Raw genomic sequence first — 15,935 nt, 5'->3', positions numbered from 1 at the left:
ATAATAGTGTTATATTATTCTATGAATATTTTCCAAGGGAAATGTAAGGTTTTTCAGTGAGTGTATGAATATTTGCAAAATTGAACAACAATCTGCTAACTAGGTTCCTTCTTATACACCAATTTGAGAAAAATGAGTCTCATTGGCAAGAGAAGTGAATTTATCTTCACAGTTTTGTCATTCATGATCTTAAGGGGAATTAACTTCAATGTTGAAGATACTGACAAGATAACTACTTTTGTTCTAGTGCTTTAGAGATACTCCTATTACTGCTACAAATGTGAATCTTTGTTAAAGCTATGCTGAACTACACACATGCAAACAACACACCAAGGTTAGTCATTAGTGCCATATGTTCCCAGGAACCCAAGTGCTATCAGCTTCCACAGCTCACGACTACATAGATTATAGACCAGGACCCATAGTAGCAGCTTTAAATCCATTTCTGCAGCAATGTGCAGTGTTAAATGACAACTGCTGCAATTTCCATTAACAGATCTCCGTATTTCCAAGAGCCTTCAACAAATAGTTAAAAAGAGGACATACCAAACAATCTTGAAAGAATTTTTCCAACTTTTTTTTTTTTATAAAATCAGGCATTGTACATAATTAGTACAATACTGGAATTATTTTTTTAATAGCTGTGCTTAATTTGCCCATAAATTTTCTCCTGTGCATTTTAAACAATTAGCCATCCCTTGCAATATCTTCTTGTGTTAATAAGAATTATATGATAAGTGGCATTCCAAAACCCTATTTTGTTCTCAGTTAAAATGCTGGCTTTTCCATTTTTCCTCATTAGTAGAAACTGTGGCATGAAAAATATAGCCTTACTTACATTTATTACCTCAAAGGAATAAATGGAACTTTAGGAACTCAGAAAACATTGGGACTGCAGAATATGAAATTGCAGAAACTACTGATATTACTGTATGTATCACTATACTACCATATGTTTTTCCTCAGCATTTGTTCCAATTGCCAATATTATTTCCAAAAGCCAAATAACATTATATTGCTTCTGTCAACTGACACATAGATTATATTTTAAAACACTCAGGCTTCATTCTAAAGCCTCATTGTTACAATTGCTTCTGCAAAAGTTTGCTTGAGTTTGAAGCTAAATTTAACTCCTGGAGCTCTCAGAGGTCTTGCAGGTCTTTTGGATCATAGCTCACTGCTTCAGGTAACTGCATACATTCACCATAGGTTTCTTCCTGACAATGGGTTAGCTTATTCATTAGGGTACTCTTATGCTAATTTTACAGCATTTTTAAACGCATTAATAAATTATTTACATCACTGAAAAGAGAAGATGGTTTGAAATTTCTGATTCTTTATGTTCCATACCAGAGACAGCATAAAATGTATATGCTTAATCAGGAAAGAGTTTCCAAATACTGTGTTAATTGCCAACCTTCTGCTGCTCAGGGCAAATCAAGAACACAGTAAAAAATGCAGTAAAATTGTTGCAGCTGAGGACAGTTTTGGCTCTGACCATGAGGGGTGCTGGAGACATGACTGTGATATTGCTACTGCTAATGAAATATTCTGTACTAGTTAATATGTATATGTATTTCAAAGTGAAGTCTTAGCTAAATGTGGTATGTCCTTTTACCTATGGCTGCATATGAAAACATATTTATATGCCTAGATTTTTCAGTTCCAGTTAGGTTAAGGCATTTTTTTTTGCAGGGGTTTCTTGGTGGCCTTAGGCTTTCTGTGTAAATACAATTCAAAGTGATTTTTGGAGTAAAAGTGTTGTAAAAGGAATATGTTACTGGGAAAAAATAGATGTGCATTTCTTCAACATATGATTTACACAAAATTTCATCAATCCAGAATTTAGAAATTATTGCTATCAAAACATTGGATGAAACTGGGTGGAATTCAGGGATCTTTATTTTTTTTTTTTTACTGAAGGCCAGGCAAAGGACTTGTATCTGTTTCTGATGATGTGAGGCATACATTTCTTTTGCAAAGAATCTGAAACACCTTCCTATATAGTACCTTCTTTCACCATATTTTCTCAGAATGGTGCTACCACAAGCTACTGCTTTCTGAATATCTCCAACATGTTATTTTTTTATTTATTTATAAGCTATAGATTTGCAGAGGTCTGACTCTGAAGAGATATTCTTTGTGGTCTGAACTTTAATTTAAGTGCCTATGTAAATGTAGCAAAATATATCTTTGCTGCAAAGTTGCACATAATTAAAAATATCTTGATTTGAAATGTAATTTTAAATGCTATATATAATTGCTTTTTAATCTGCCTTTAACCTTAGCCATCTCATTAAATGTTACCTCTGCAGAAAGTTATTGTTGCCCTCAAGTTTTAAATGTGGCAATGATGCAAAATGATGACTTTTTGGTGATTATTTCTTATACTACATTCTTTACAGTATTAATTTATTTCTCTGCACATTTCAATTAGCATGTGTAGCATGGCAATTGAAGAGGTTGAAATTTAATACAGCAGCACTACAACCTTCATTGCCTAATTTTTTTACAAATTGAAAAAGAACTAGGCATAAGAAATAGTCAGCTAAGTTGCCATAACTATTTCATAACTATTAATTAATTCTAATCTGAATTCTCGGAGGAAAAAAAAAACAAAAAACACTAAAATACTTTGTGAATATTGAGAGCATTGCCATAACCTTTTCTCACTAATTTCATGTTTCACTAAAATAGAGCAGAATAGGTCTAAAATTTCAATGCATTTTCCAGATAGCAACTGAATAATTTCTATTGACATATTTGAGGTGGAACTCACTACTGCATTTGCAAGAGTAGTTTCTTAGTACAACTTCCATAAACTTCTACCACAGAAGAAAAATCTTCAGATTTGGCTACTAAAAGAACATACAAATTCTAGCATGACAGCAGATAATGATTTTGCAGATATTAGTATTTTTATAAAAAATCTCAGTGAATTAAGCCAGTTTATGTGTTTACCACAGTGTAGTGTGTGCCATGCAGAAATTATATATTAAATACAGTTCACCAGCTTTGGTCTTCTTCACAAACAGGTTTGCAGAGCAGAAATTTGTTTCTGCTCAAATGTCTTAGGGTGTTTTCAAAAGAGATCCTGAAATGCTGTGTTCTCTTTCCTCTCCATTTAGCATGTGGCCACCTGTAACAAATCCTAAAATACCAATGGCATGTTCTCATTTTGCATTGTCATTTTGTCTAAGTTCAATGCCTCCTATGTGTTCTTTAGAAGATACCACCTTGTGTCTTCTAAAGGATTTGTGTCTCTGTTCACGTATTTTTGGAGCACTTAAGGAAATATGTAGCTGAAGACTGAAGGTTTTTATTCCTTCACAAAGACAGTGTGATTAATAGTTTTAATAAAATGTTTGATATTGTATGTTTTCTAGCTCATGTGTATTTCTTTCTATATATTTTTATAGTCTTTAGAATGTTATGTCATAAAGACAGTTGTTATTTCTGGTTATATTTTCTAAATATTCTAAGATCCCAAGTATGAATGTATTCAGCTGCTTCAGAGCTTTACTGCTAAGGAAGGATTCAGACTCTTGCACTGAGATGAAAGATTCTAGCTTCTAAGGATCTCCATTGCAATTTTTATTTTTTTCCTCAGAACTTTGTGTCATGGCTAGGAAGAACTAGAAGAACTTCTTCATTTTATTTACTTGTAAAATTCTTTGTGGGATTTTTTATGTAAAGTATAAAATTAGAGTATGACTAGAGTAAATTTCAGTGTTACAGATTTATCATTGAAGAGCAGACTTTTGTTCTGCTTATTTTAAAAATACCCTGAGATTGTTTGCAGCCTCTGTTTTTTTTGCTATGACACATCCCTGTGTATCAATATGAGTGTGCAGATTTTGCTCTTAAACAATTGTAAGCTGTTATTTGCATTAAAGGAAAAGAAAAATTTAGGTTTAGTAAAATAATGCTTAAGGGAGCATGGCAAAAGGTAAAAAAGCAACGTTAAACTGTGACTTGCTACTTCCTCATTCTTTACTCTTCTCCCAAAACCTGCTGTGCAGCTATGAACAATTGTTTAAATATACATTAAAAGAGCAGTGAGATCGATGTTTGAAATAGGTTTTGCAAATCTCTTCAAATCTACTTCATTTTTATGTCTGACAGAAATATTTGATTTAATGAAACATTGGTCCCCCATGATTAGAACCTTGGGTCATTTAATGCCTTGATTCACTGAATAAATGATGACTAGAGATAAAAAATTCCTCATTTCCTTCAGATCTTGAAGCACAAACTTTCCATAAAATTAGCATCTTTATCAAAATGAGTATAAATCTATTCCAGGATATTCTTTTGTGTGTCTGTGTTTTGAAAGCATTTGTTTTATAGATTGCTCATTGTGAAAACAAATTAGGTGCTAGTACTATAATGTAAAAATAAGAAATCTATCTATTAAAACTACTCATACTATTCTTCCAGTTAAATTTTATATTCTCATTTTTTAAATTCTTGTGGCCTAAGTCTTCTGACTTTTGCCTTTGAGGAGATTGTATTTTTCTATGTATTAAAAACTGTGGCCAAATCTTAATTGCAATTTAGATTGCAATTAAGTAGCAATTAGTAGCAATATATTCCATCTTGACTTTGATGCTGAAGTGCTTGTATTGCACATTTTTATTGCACATGATTGTTACTGCATTGCATTGCTCCCAACAGAGCTCCAGTAAAGGAGCAGGATGCCATTTTGTGGCAAAAAGAATACTGAAACATGTTTCCTGCTCTGTAGCACTTAACAGTATAAATTTGTCTCATGGTGTCCATGGCTCATGCCACTGCTGACCGGACAGCATTACTGTAAAGCCCAGGTACACAGTGACCTGTGCAATAGATGTAGCAAGCAACAATTACTCTTTTTACAGGAGCTCTGTAAAGTGTCTCATAGGACTCAGGCTCATCTGATACTCTGAATATTCTTGCACCTGAATGCATAGAGATTAGTTCAGCTGGGATGACTGGTTAGTTATTTCTACAGCAGAAAAAGTAGGATGCAATCCAGTAGTTAATGGTTCATAAGTATTCATAGATGGACTTGGCTAATTGCATAACTTGATTTTTGACAGCTTCTGGCTGTAGTGGCATCTGTTCAGGTGCACATTCTGTCATACAATTGTTGTTTTGAGACCCTGCACAAATCCTGGTACACTCTCTGAATCCTATCACATTGACAGCACCTGTAACCCATGCTTGGGAGTTAAATACTGGGTACATGTCCCCTCACCCCAGCTCCATGCCTGGTTTCTTAATGGAGGAGAGGTTGGGGCTGCAGATGGGAAGGAGGTGACTGTGCTCTCCATGGGGTCCTGCACCTAAATAACCGTAGGACATCATCAAATAATACAACAACTCTGCAATAAATCTGCATGTATGGACAGTTTTCTGGATCTCATGAGGTTGAGTTATTTGAGTTATATTGGGGGTCTGTACAGTGTTTTATATTAATCAGCAAAGAGACATCACAGAGCATGCCTGACATTACTGCACAACAGCAAATAAATATATTGATATATGACAAAGCTCTGTGAAGCTGAAGAAGATGCCTCAGAGATTGATAAATAGATCTCCTCTACTTTATTACAAAATAGAAAAGCTCCAAGTTTGCAGATTTTGTGGATCTCTAATTTATCACACATTCCTCACCCAAAGCAGAAAAAACGGAGAAAGAGGAATTGGCATGGCAGCCAAAGAAATACAAGCTGAGAAAACCCAGGGATCACACAAGCCAGATGTGTGGTTGAGCATATTTTACAATCATTTGCCAATACACCTGAAAACTCCAGGAGATTAATGAAATTGGAAGGTTACTTGTATATGGTTAGTTTAGGATTGTTCATAGTCAGCACAAGATTAGACACCAGGATAATTTCAGTTTGGATTTAATGTCATCTGTTTGGCAATCTGTTTAGGGAGCTTAACAAATCAATGGAATTCAACTCTCAGCAGACCTGATTTCATCAGGTTTAGTTAGCAAATGCCTTACTTTCAACATATCAAATTCCTAAAGTAAAAGATCGTAGTGGATGGGTAAAGGTGTGCTTAGCTGACGTGCATTGTAGAGGTCACTATTATATGTTGAAAGTGTATCTATGGAAATTTTAATGTCTAATATTTAATTTGCCCACAGTGTTCACAGAGTGCCTCACAGGAGACATCAGAAAGAATATATAATTTCTCTTTGATCTGTTATTTTGGGAATCATAAACTTTGAAATGGATGCTATTTTATCTTGCACTGGAGGTATGAATTCAGGTTTCAGAAGACAGCTGATTATCCTTCTGTCTGTGTCAGCTTTGGGGTCATTTGAAGTTTGTCATTTGACACTTGTCAAATAAGACATTCAAGCAGATGAAGATAGTTTCATTGCAAAAATTAGACTTGCAATATAGGACTACAAGGCAAAATGAATCTTTACTGGGAATTATCTTTAAGCAGATCCATCTTGATGAAAATGTAAAAAACATACCCATTATCCTTTGTTTTTAATCTGCTGGAATAATGAATGTATTGTTTTAAAATTTGCTTAATTTCTTCAGAATGATTATTCAATTTTCTGTAAATTTTTAAAATATTAGATATTTTGTTAATATCATTTAATAACTCTCAAATTAGATTTTAAATAGTATAACAAGATCATAGTATCTTTTATGCTTATTACTCTCCATAATAATTTTTAATGTATGGATAGATTTTACATGCTGCATTTGTGTAAAATATTTAAATTCATGACATGGGTCAATAAATAAAATCAACATTAAGCTTTGCTAGGTTTATATTTATTAAGCAGTATTCCCATTAACATATGAACCAGAAAATGTATCATTTGTGTTTTCCTATTGGATCATCTCAAGCCTAGAATGTGCATGCAGCTATAAGAGTTTTCGGCAAATTCATAATTCAATTAACTAGCAAGCCTTACAAACAATGAGCTAGCATATGCCTGTAAAATAAATAAATATAGAAATAATTTTACTTGGAATTCAAAACTGTAAAATATATTTTGGGTTCAATTAGGAAATTTCAGCATTGGTAAATAATAATCTTCATTAATGCTAATGTAGACCATCAGTGTATAGGAGAAATTATTATAAGAGGAGCTGTAGAGGATTTGACTTTGTTCAATCTATAGAAAATGAACCTGCTTTCTTAACTTGGCACCTGGAGAGTGTGGTTTGAACACCTTTAATCATGTAGAATATATGGTTACATACAAAAAAAAAGGAAAAAGAAGAAATCATATGTATCATTTCACTGCATTAGAAAAGGCTGTCAGATTACACTCTGAAATAATCCTAAAATAAAAACATTATTTTAGATGTTACACGTGCTAGGAATGTCCTTTGTAATTAAAAAATAGAGAAAATTTTTATCAGAGAAGTCCATATCCTTGATCTTCACTAGAAAAACCCAGGGGGGGAAATTACTACCAGTATGAATGTTATTGAAAAGTATTGAGATCTTGACTAAAATTAAATGGATACACTTGGTTTTAAATACTTGAAATACAGACTGTTACTCACTACTGAGATTCAATTTCAACAGAGTGGGAATGAAACTTAAATTGGAAATTCTTCAGTTTGTACATGTAGATCATGGCTTTGATATTGTTTAATTGTAGTTCTAGGATAAGGTTCATTTCCTTTGTGGATATTTCTCATAACCTATCTGTTTTATATTTTTGTGTTTTCTACAATCAGTAGCAGAGATGGTGATTTTAATACAGATACACTGTATAGGAAGATGTGATAAACTGGATATTCATGCAAAATAGTGGTTTTCATAACAGCCATGTCCAGTCAAAATAAACCTAAACAATCTCAAATCTCTAGGTGACAACAAAGACTACAAAATATCATTTAGGGAAGAGTGCTTTTACTCATAGGGACATATATTGGTGTAACCAAAAGAGGAAAACAGATTTTCAGTGTAAATAGCAAAACACTCTTTTTCAAACTGAGCAGTATTTTTCAAACTGAATTATATATGTTAAATGGGTGCTTTTCAATTATGTACTAAGAGCTTGATGTACTAAGAACAACTATATAAAGTCTTAGAGGTACAAATATCTGTATATGTTAACATAAATATTAAATATACACATGCATGCTACATGTACATGTTTCAATAACTTGTATATTGTTGAAAGAAATTAACATTCTAATATCTCTGCCAAATCCATCCTCAGCTCTGACAAGCTGGAAATCAGACCCTACCAATGAACTCTGGAAATTATGAATGCTGGTCTTAATTAGAGTAATAATGAAAGAATAATGGTTTTGCTACTATTTTGTTGAGCGTGGTAAGGAAGTAAAAGAAAAGTAAGAGAAATTAGTCAGCAGGTGTCAAAATACACAATATAATTCAACCATGTAATTGATATTTGTTACTGTTTTTCTATTGTGCTAGTCTCTGTAAAAGAGTTCTTTCACTGTGTCGTATTTCATACAAATTTTGTGACAAATTAAAAGTAGTACATTTTTGTTTACTTCAATAAGGTTTTCTGAAGAGAACATGCTGAAATGCGCTTGGTAATCTGTGAAAAATCTTGACAGGTGCTCTTCCTCACAATAGGACCTGCACCATCGCTTTACATTGCTCCTGTCCTGTTTCCCAAGTGCTCCTACAGAAATAAATGGTGCATGCTCTGGAGTACTTGTAATAGCACAAGACAGGTATATACACAGTAATAATTTGGTGCAGAATTCATAATGAAGCAAGGGAGACTAATAAACCCTACTGCCTTGTTAGTCAAATGTTAGTCTATTACTACTTTTAAAGTACAAAAATGCCTGCTGAGCCAGACGTTGAGTTCAGACAGGGCCAGGGCTCAGTGATGGTGCAGTCGGGCAGCAGCAGGTCCTGCAGCCAGCCGAGCTCCACAGTGCCCCGGGACCACAGCGCCCTTGCCACCAGCGCCAGTGACCGCCACGGGCGCGCCGATAAAACACTGAGAGCTAGCACCTTGTCAATAGTCATCACGAGCGCAGACCATCAGGAGTAAAGGACCATGGGGTTAGGATTGTCATGTTTTCTGTTTAAAATTAGCAATCTGCCGCAGACTCAGAGCATTTGCAGTCATTTTGGCATGTTGTCATTTATTGTGTGCGCTTCAGTGACATGAAAGCAGGGTCTGAAAGTGCTCTCCACCATACAAGCAGGATTGCAGAGAGCAGTGCCAACATCAAGATTGTAAGAATGAAATAATCAAGATGTGCCAGAAGCTGCAGAAGCAAGAGGTTTTAGCTTTCTTTGACAGAACTTGGAGTATAGGAGGCAAAGACTTAAAGTGTAAAAGATGTGTAACTGAGAGCTGAAGCTCGGTGTGCAACCACAAGCATGCAAGATTTGTTTTCATTACTGTCTGACTTTCTAGTATTGTCTGATCTCCAAGGCTCCCTCATGAGGATGATTTCACTGTAATTTGTATTTCTCCATAACAATGAAAGCTGAACAGCAGTCTCAAAAAGGGAGAATCCATTTTGTAAATATTTTTAAGATATGTATTACTCATAACTCCCACATTTTTTAATTTTAATAAAGAAGTATTTTTCTTTATATGTTAGGACAGGTGTTAAAGGACTTAATTGTGTAAAGTTTCTAGAAAGCTCACCTTTAAATAGCAATAAAATACACTGAAATTCCAGGCAAATAGAAAATAAACCTAGCTGAGAGGTTGTCAGTCTTTTATCTAAAAGTTAAATTTTTGCTAAAAAAGCCCTACTTGAAAATTTGACCGATTCTTTTTGGTTACATCATTAAATAGGAGAGAAGACAAAGTGCTAAGTTTTAAAAAAAAAAAGTATTAAGTAAAAAAAAAAATAAGTATTAAAAAAAATTAAGTATTTCTAGAACACTTAACTGCCTGAAGACTGAAACTGTAATGAGGTAGAAAAATGGCCACTAAACAAGTTTCAGCAGCCGAAGTACCTGGTCATTTAGGATTTTGTATGTTTAGAAATGGATTCTGATCTTAAACCTCTCAAATAATTCTAAAATAATTAATTTGCAATATACCCAAAGTAAACATGTAAAGTAGTGCTTTTCCTGCCTCATTTTGTGTCTGATGAGAGACTTCTTCAGATCATTACTGACCTATGAATTAGTTTTCTGTTCTATGCAGTATTTTAATATTTGAAATCAATATTCCCTTAATACCTAGATTCAGGCTATTAAGTGTATAGGCATGATACGTAGATTTGGCCATTTATGGAAGTGGAGACCCATTCAGATTTTGAGTCTGAATTGCTGAATCTCAACTTCATTTAAAAAAACATGATTCAACAGTGTCTGTAGATAATGGACACAAATTCTGCTAATTTAGAGGGAATCTATGTGGGTAGTATAGTGGAGGTATTTACCAAAAATTTAAAATCAAAAAAAATGGGCTTTGGGAATGTTGAAATTATCTGTTAGTTGAGACAGAAAGGCAGAAGTTGTGTAAGGTTATGTTCAGAATTATTATGATAGAGTAGGGCTTTTAAAACTGTGCCACTTGTTCTGAAGTACCTTTGACATCTGGAAGATAGAATCAAAACCAATGGAAGTTCTTTCAGGTTTTGATGTGCCTTGTGAGTCATAAAACTAACATGCAAAAGCAAGAAGAATGTTGAAGATCAGTATGCCTGTGAGAAGAGAACAGGCTGAAGGAATCTTTTTAGATTAAGTGGTGTTTTCATGGACTTAAGCTACAAAAGTTAGAAAGGTCCAACTAAAAAAGTGTTAGTCTACGTTTTGTTCTTAAACTGACAATGCTTCATTTTTCTCAATCAAGAAAGAAAAAAAGGAACTTTTCAATTCTGGTGAATGAGCTTGGGAAATAAAGCAGAGAGCCAAATTTAGACTTTATTTGGACTCAACTATGGAGATACTTGAAATTTTACTCTTGTTTAGAGTCACATTGAAAGGTGCTACTGTGGTCCAGATCAAGTGTGCTAAATAGGAAAATAATGTTTGTAATTGTAGTAATGGAATACAATCATTTGAGATCCAGAAGCAGAAGCTGATAAGCACAGAAATGTGATGTATTTGATAATATTTTAGAAGATACAACTTGGACTTCAGTGTCTATTTAGGTTGATTGTCCAGTTTTGGGTACAACAATCCTAAATTATATTTATCCACATTTATTTTCTGTTAATGTATCTTGGACCATGAGAGAGGGAGGGTGGTGGTATTTTGATTTATTTTCAGCAGCTATGATGCCGTCTGCAAGGATATTAACTTTTGCTTTCCAAAACAAAGAATATAGCATAGAAACCATTAGGAATTTAATGTTAGAGGTTAGATAGTATGGAGGTAGTTGGAAAGCTGTCTGTAGACATGTTTTGTCATAGATATTTTAAGCTGGATGTCATAAACATAAAAACATCAGTAGAAAAGATAGATATTTATCAGAATATTTATCTGCATTTTCTTACCTAGATCACTCCTATTATTGCTGTGTGCTATTGTAATGATCATTAGAATTTAAGAGGTTTTGGACTCTACCTAGGAAAAATTTAATCATTTGTGTCTTCACCCAGATCATCAACCTGTCTTCCATGTTTTGGCAACCTGTTTAAAAAATTACATAAATGGTTCTGTGATTAAATTACCATATTTGCAAAAAATTTGCACATTATTGGAAATTAAATCAGTAAAAAGTAATAAAAAATAAGTATGATAGCAATTAAAAACTTCTGCTTCAGCAAACTAAAAAGCAAAAATTTATCTTTCTATGCTTCTTTAGGAACACTAAATCTGCCTTAATATATTCATTAGATCAAGAATAGGACAAGTATGAAAACAATTTAGCTGTGTGGTTCTTCACAGTTCAGATCTGTTACCTGACTACCCAAGAGCTGAAACTTCTGCAATGTGCCAGACTTCAAACTCTTTGTTGTTCCTGTAAATATTTGCTCTGCATTCATTACAGTAATAAAATCATTGAAACTGTAATGATTAACAATGATGGATTTTTGGCAAAGTATTTGTTCCCAAGCATTAAAAAATCAAGAAAATCCCTCCAAATCATACACAATGTTGCATTATTTTATTTGCCTGTCATCTTAAAGGGACAATTGATTTTTTTCTTATTTATTTACTTATTTGGTACCTAAAGACCCATAGAGGCTAAGAAAAATTAAACTCCTTCGAATATGTGATAAAATGACAATGTTTTGCACTAGTGTTTAAAGAGTATTCTTATTCAGCTAAAAGGCTGTTAAGGATTTGTGTAGATACCGGTGATAATTCAAAATGAAGGAATAGTAATGTCTGCTTTCTAATGGATCAACAAAATATTATTATATGAAAAATCCAGATGTATTGATTCCTGTCAATTAATATGTCCTATGATTTTTCTTTTTTTTAATGTTATTGTAATTGCACTACATCAATCAAAATTGTATAATATGTGTGTTGAAGTATCTCAATCTACCTGAAAGTATCTTTTAGCACTAATTGATGGCAAATTTAATGGTAGAAGCTATAATTTCAGTAGTTTTGATTTGAGAACTATTTGAACCATAAAGAAAAATAAGTGAGTTAATCTATTCAGAAAACAAACCACAAATACTGAATTACTGATTGAGACAGCCATAATTCTTTTATTTGCGCAAAATATTCAGTGTGTTTGTGCAACCCCCAGACACAGATTGACTTAGACAGTTTTAATTCCCACTCTTGTGGTTTCCTGTAATTGCTTGGATGAAATGTTGCCTTCAAGTCTTGGTCTTGGCACTGAAATCAGTAGGAGTATATGACTTCTACAGGGATTGTAACTTGGAATTTTTAGTGAGCAGTGAATCAGACTGCTCATCAGAATCTCATAGCAATTTGCAACATTTATATTAAGGAAGAATTGTTTAAAGTGGTGCTCTTCAATCTCAAATGTTGGCCAGAGTGATTCAAATGGTCTTTATAATAAGCACTTAAATATAACTTAAACACATTCGGAAAAGTAAGTTTAAAATTAAAATTAAATTATTCACATCAAAATAAGTTTTAGAGCTAAATTTAATTTAATTTAATAAATGTTGCACAAAATCTTAGCTGCTGTACATGTGTTGCTTCTCTTTCGACCGCCACTTTGCTCTCGGGGGTTTCTCGCCGCTGTCCCCCGTCCCTCCCCGGCCCCCCGGGACCCTCCGGCTAGCTGTCCCCTCCGGGGCCGGGGTTTTCCGCGGTCCCGCTGCCCTGGGCTTACCAGGCAGCGTGTGGGTCAGCACGGTCCGAGCTGCGGCGCTGCCTCAGTCGCCGCAAGGGTTCGAGATAAAGAGACCAAGAGAGACCAATGGTATGCTTGTCCAGAGAGATTGTATTGCCTGAAGCGTTGCAGTGACCAAAGGCCCTGGGCTATTGCCCAGATACAGTTTTATACATCAAAATTAAGAGATAAGGTCTTAAACAATAGAGACAGTGTTCAGCTAAGGCACATCAGAACCACCCCAGGGGCCAGGTCCAATGGGAACTGCTCAGGGGTGGGGAGAAGGGGGTTTACAGAGGAATGCTGAAGCGGGACTTTCCCGAAACAGTGGAGCATACATAAATGTATCTTTTCCCTCAGTTTCTCATTCCCAAAGCCTTTCTAAAACAATGGGGCATACATGAATGTATCCTTTTCCTCAGTTTACCATTCCCAAGGCCTTTCTAAAACAATCCTCTATGCTACCATGCCAGCATGACTGCAACATACATGCTTACTGGGTAGTACTACCTAAAGTCCTCCCTCCTATCCCATGCTTTTTTATTCTAGGCCAGGACAGTCTTTTAGGGTGTTTCTGACTCAGAACCTATACACACAAAATATGGTCGCAAAAGCCTTTAAGCTTACACCAGCTTTCCAAAAATGGCATCTGTGCATCCTACCAGTATTCTACTGTGTTTAATCCATAATGTTATTCATCGGGTAAAACATTTACTGCATGAGCTCATAAAAGTAGAACAATATAGATATGTCTCTGTGCAATTTAACAAAATAAATTGTTCATATTAGCCAGATTTCTCAGCTTATCATAGTATACAATGTAAAAAAAATTAGAACCTAAATCCTTCTATGCTGCTTATTGACTGAAAGTAAGCCACAAAGTCAGAGAGAAAGCATCTTATTTTCTAGTAGCTGCATGGGAATTTTAGTAGCATTACCAATAAGTAACCAATATTTTAAATACAATAAATCCTACTTCTATATGTGCTAAAGCAATCAATGAATAGTAGAGTGTGTTTTCTTAACAAAAAACACGTAAAATGTATGTTGATGTTACTAACAGATGGGAGGCTGACAGAAAACTAGCACTTTATTTTACGCCACTGAGGTTTGATTCATAGTCTCTTCGTACAGTTTTCCTGTAGCACAAGTTTGGCATTCATTGAATTCTATATAAAAGAGTAAGTCTTGTTTTCACAGTGTTAAAAAAATCAATGGCTAACTGCTGTTTCATCTTTCAAGCTAGAAAAACGTGTCACACCACAAAATCAGGATAGAAGACAAGACAGTGTTGACTATCATGTCATTTGTTCCTTTGTATCTTTAATGGCCTTAAGATACAATTTGTATGTGTGGGTTTTAAGCCTCTCTGCATATAAAGACCTAATTTTGCAAATTCTACAAATGGCCAACATAGGATTGAATTGTTAATAGATTTTTTAAATTGCCTGCTCAGTATTTTTCTGGTTTCTTATGTATATTTACCACTTATTTTCTTTCTTTTGCAGATTGTAGCTTTGCGTGAACAAAATGCACACATTCAAAGGAAAATGGCAGCTGGGGAAGGGTCTGCTGAATCAGAGCATATTGAAGGATTGGAGCCAGGGCAAAAGATTCATGAAAAGGTATAAAAATGTTAGTTGTCATTAAGTCTAGCAATCTGTATGATCAATAAACAGGCTTTATATTATAGTAATGTGAATATTTTATGGGATGCCCATTTAGAGTATTGTCTGCCTACTGAAACCAATATAAAAAAATCAGCTTGTTTAAATGGAAAACAAATGCAAAGGGGCAGGTCCTTTCTCTTTGATAGGGTATTGAGTTAGATCCATAGCTTATAACTAATTTTTCTTGGAATTTTTTCATTATGCTACAATTACAAGTACTATAAGCTGCTGAGTGATCCTTTGTATGCTACATACAGAAGAGCAAGGTGTAGTGGCATGTATATGTGGAAGGCTATATATGCAAACATTCCTGCAAAAAAGAGACCCTAAGGGGATAACAGAGACCTAGAAACTAGAAGTGTTTTTTCTTTGTTCTGCCTATAGATATTCTTTCAATATGTGTCCATGCTTGTATAGAGAGAAGCTATTTAGCTCTCCTTCAGTAGGAAATCGGTGTGTAAAATGCAGGCCAAGTATTTGCTGCTTAATGCTGAGAGACAACAAAATGTAGAGACTGATTAAGTAAAAAAGATTTTCTCCTTAGCCTTAGATTTCCACATTGATAAAAACCAAATTGAGCATCTTCCTCTCTTGCTTCAGAATTAATAAATTTAAATGATAGCATAACATAACATTTGGAAGACAGCTGAATTGAGTGGAGCTGTTGCTTGGATCTCTAATTGTGCGTTTTTGTGTAATGCCATATGATGAACAGTGGCATAAATCATACTTAGAAAAAATAGCTGTCATGATTATTTATTTTATAGTCAATCCAATTTACAATGGTGCACTCACAATGCAGGCATTAATTTTACACATTTTGCAGTTTATGTGTATTTTCCTTTGAGTAGTCTATATGGTTGAAAAACACACAGTAAACAAATACTCTGGCTACACTCCCCTTTCTGCAAAATCTTACAGACACACTGTGAAATTTTGATAAGCAGTGTTCACCCCACTCAGTTGTGCAATCCAACTACACTGTTGAAAAATCTCTGATTTCCCACTCTCTTTGCAAGCTGTGTCTTCTGATTTGAGCCATTGGTTTCGGGGCTTACAAGCAG

At 34.4% G+C, this 15,935-nt stretch overlaps 1 protein-coding gene across 8 annotated transcripts in view; it reads left to right on the top strand.

The window, feature by feature from the left end:
• The window catches only part of PPFIA2 (PPFI scaffold protein A2), a 285,778-nt gene that overhangs the window by 194,676 nt on the left and 75,167 nt on the right, over positions 1-15,935 (top strand). For all 8 annotated transcript variants that reach the window (XM_031507775.2, XM_077783543.1, XM_021528054.3 and 5 more), the window contains one exon: positions 14,710-14,826. In XM_031507775.2, the coding sequence (XP_031363635.1) occupies positions 14,710-14,826 (117 nt within the window). The remainder of the gene's footprint in view (positions 1-14,709; positions 14,827-15,935) is intronic.

This window comes from Lonchura striata, chromosome 5 (genome assembly GCF_046129695.1).
Source record: "Lonchura striata isolate bLonStr1 chromosome 5, bLonStr1.mat, whole genome shotgun sequence".
Taxonomy (NCBI): Eukaryota; Metazoa; Chordata; class Aves; order Passeriformes; family Estrildidae; genus Lonchura; species Lonchura striata.
This window is presented reverse-complemented; position numbering and strand designations above follow the sequence as displayed.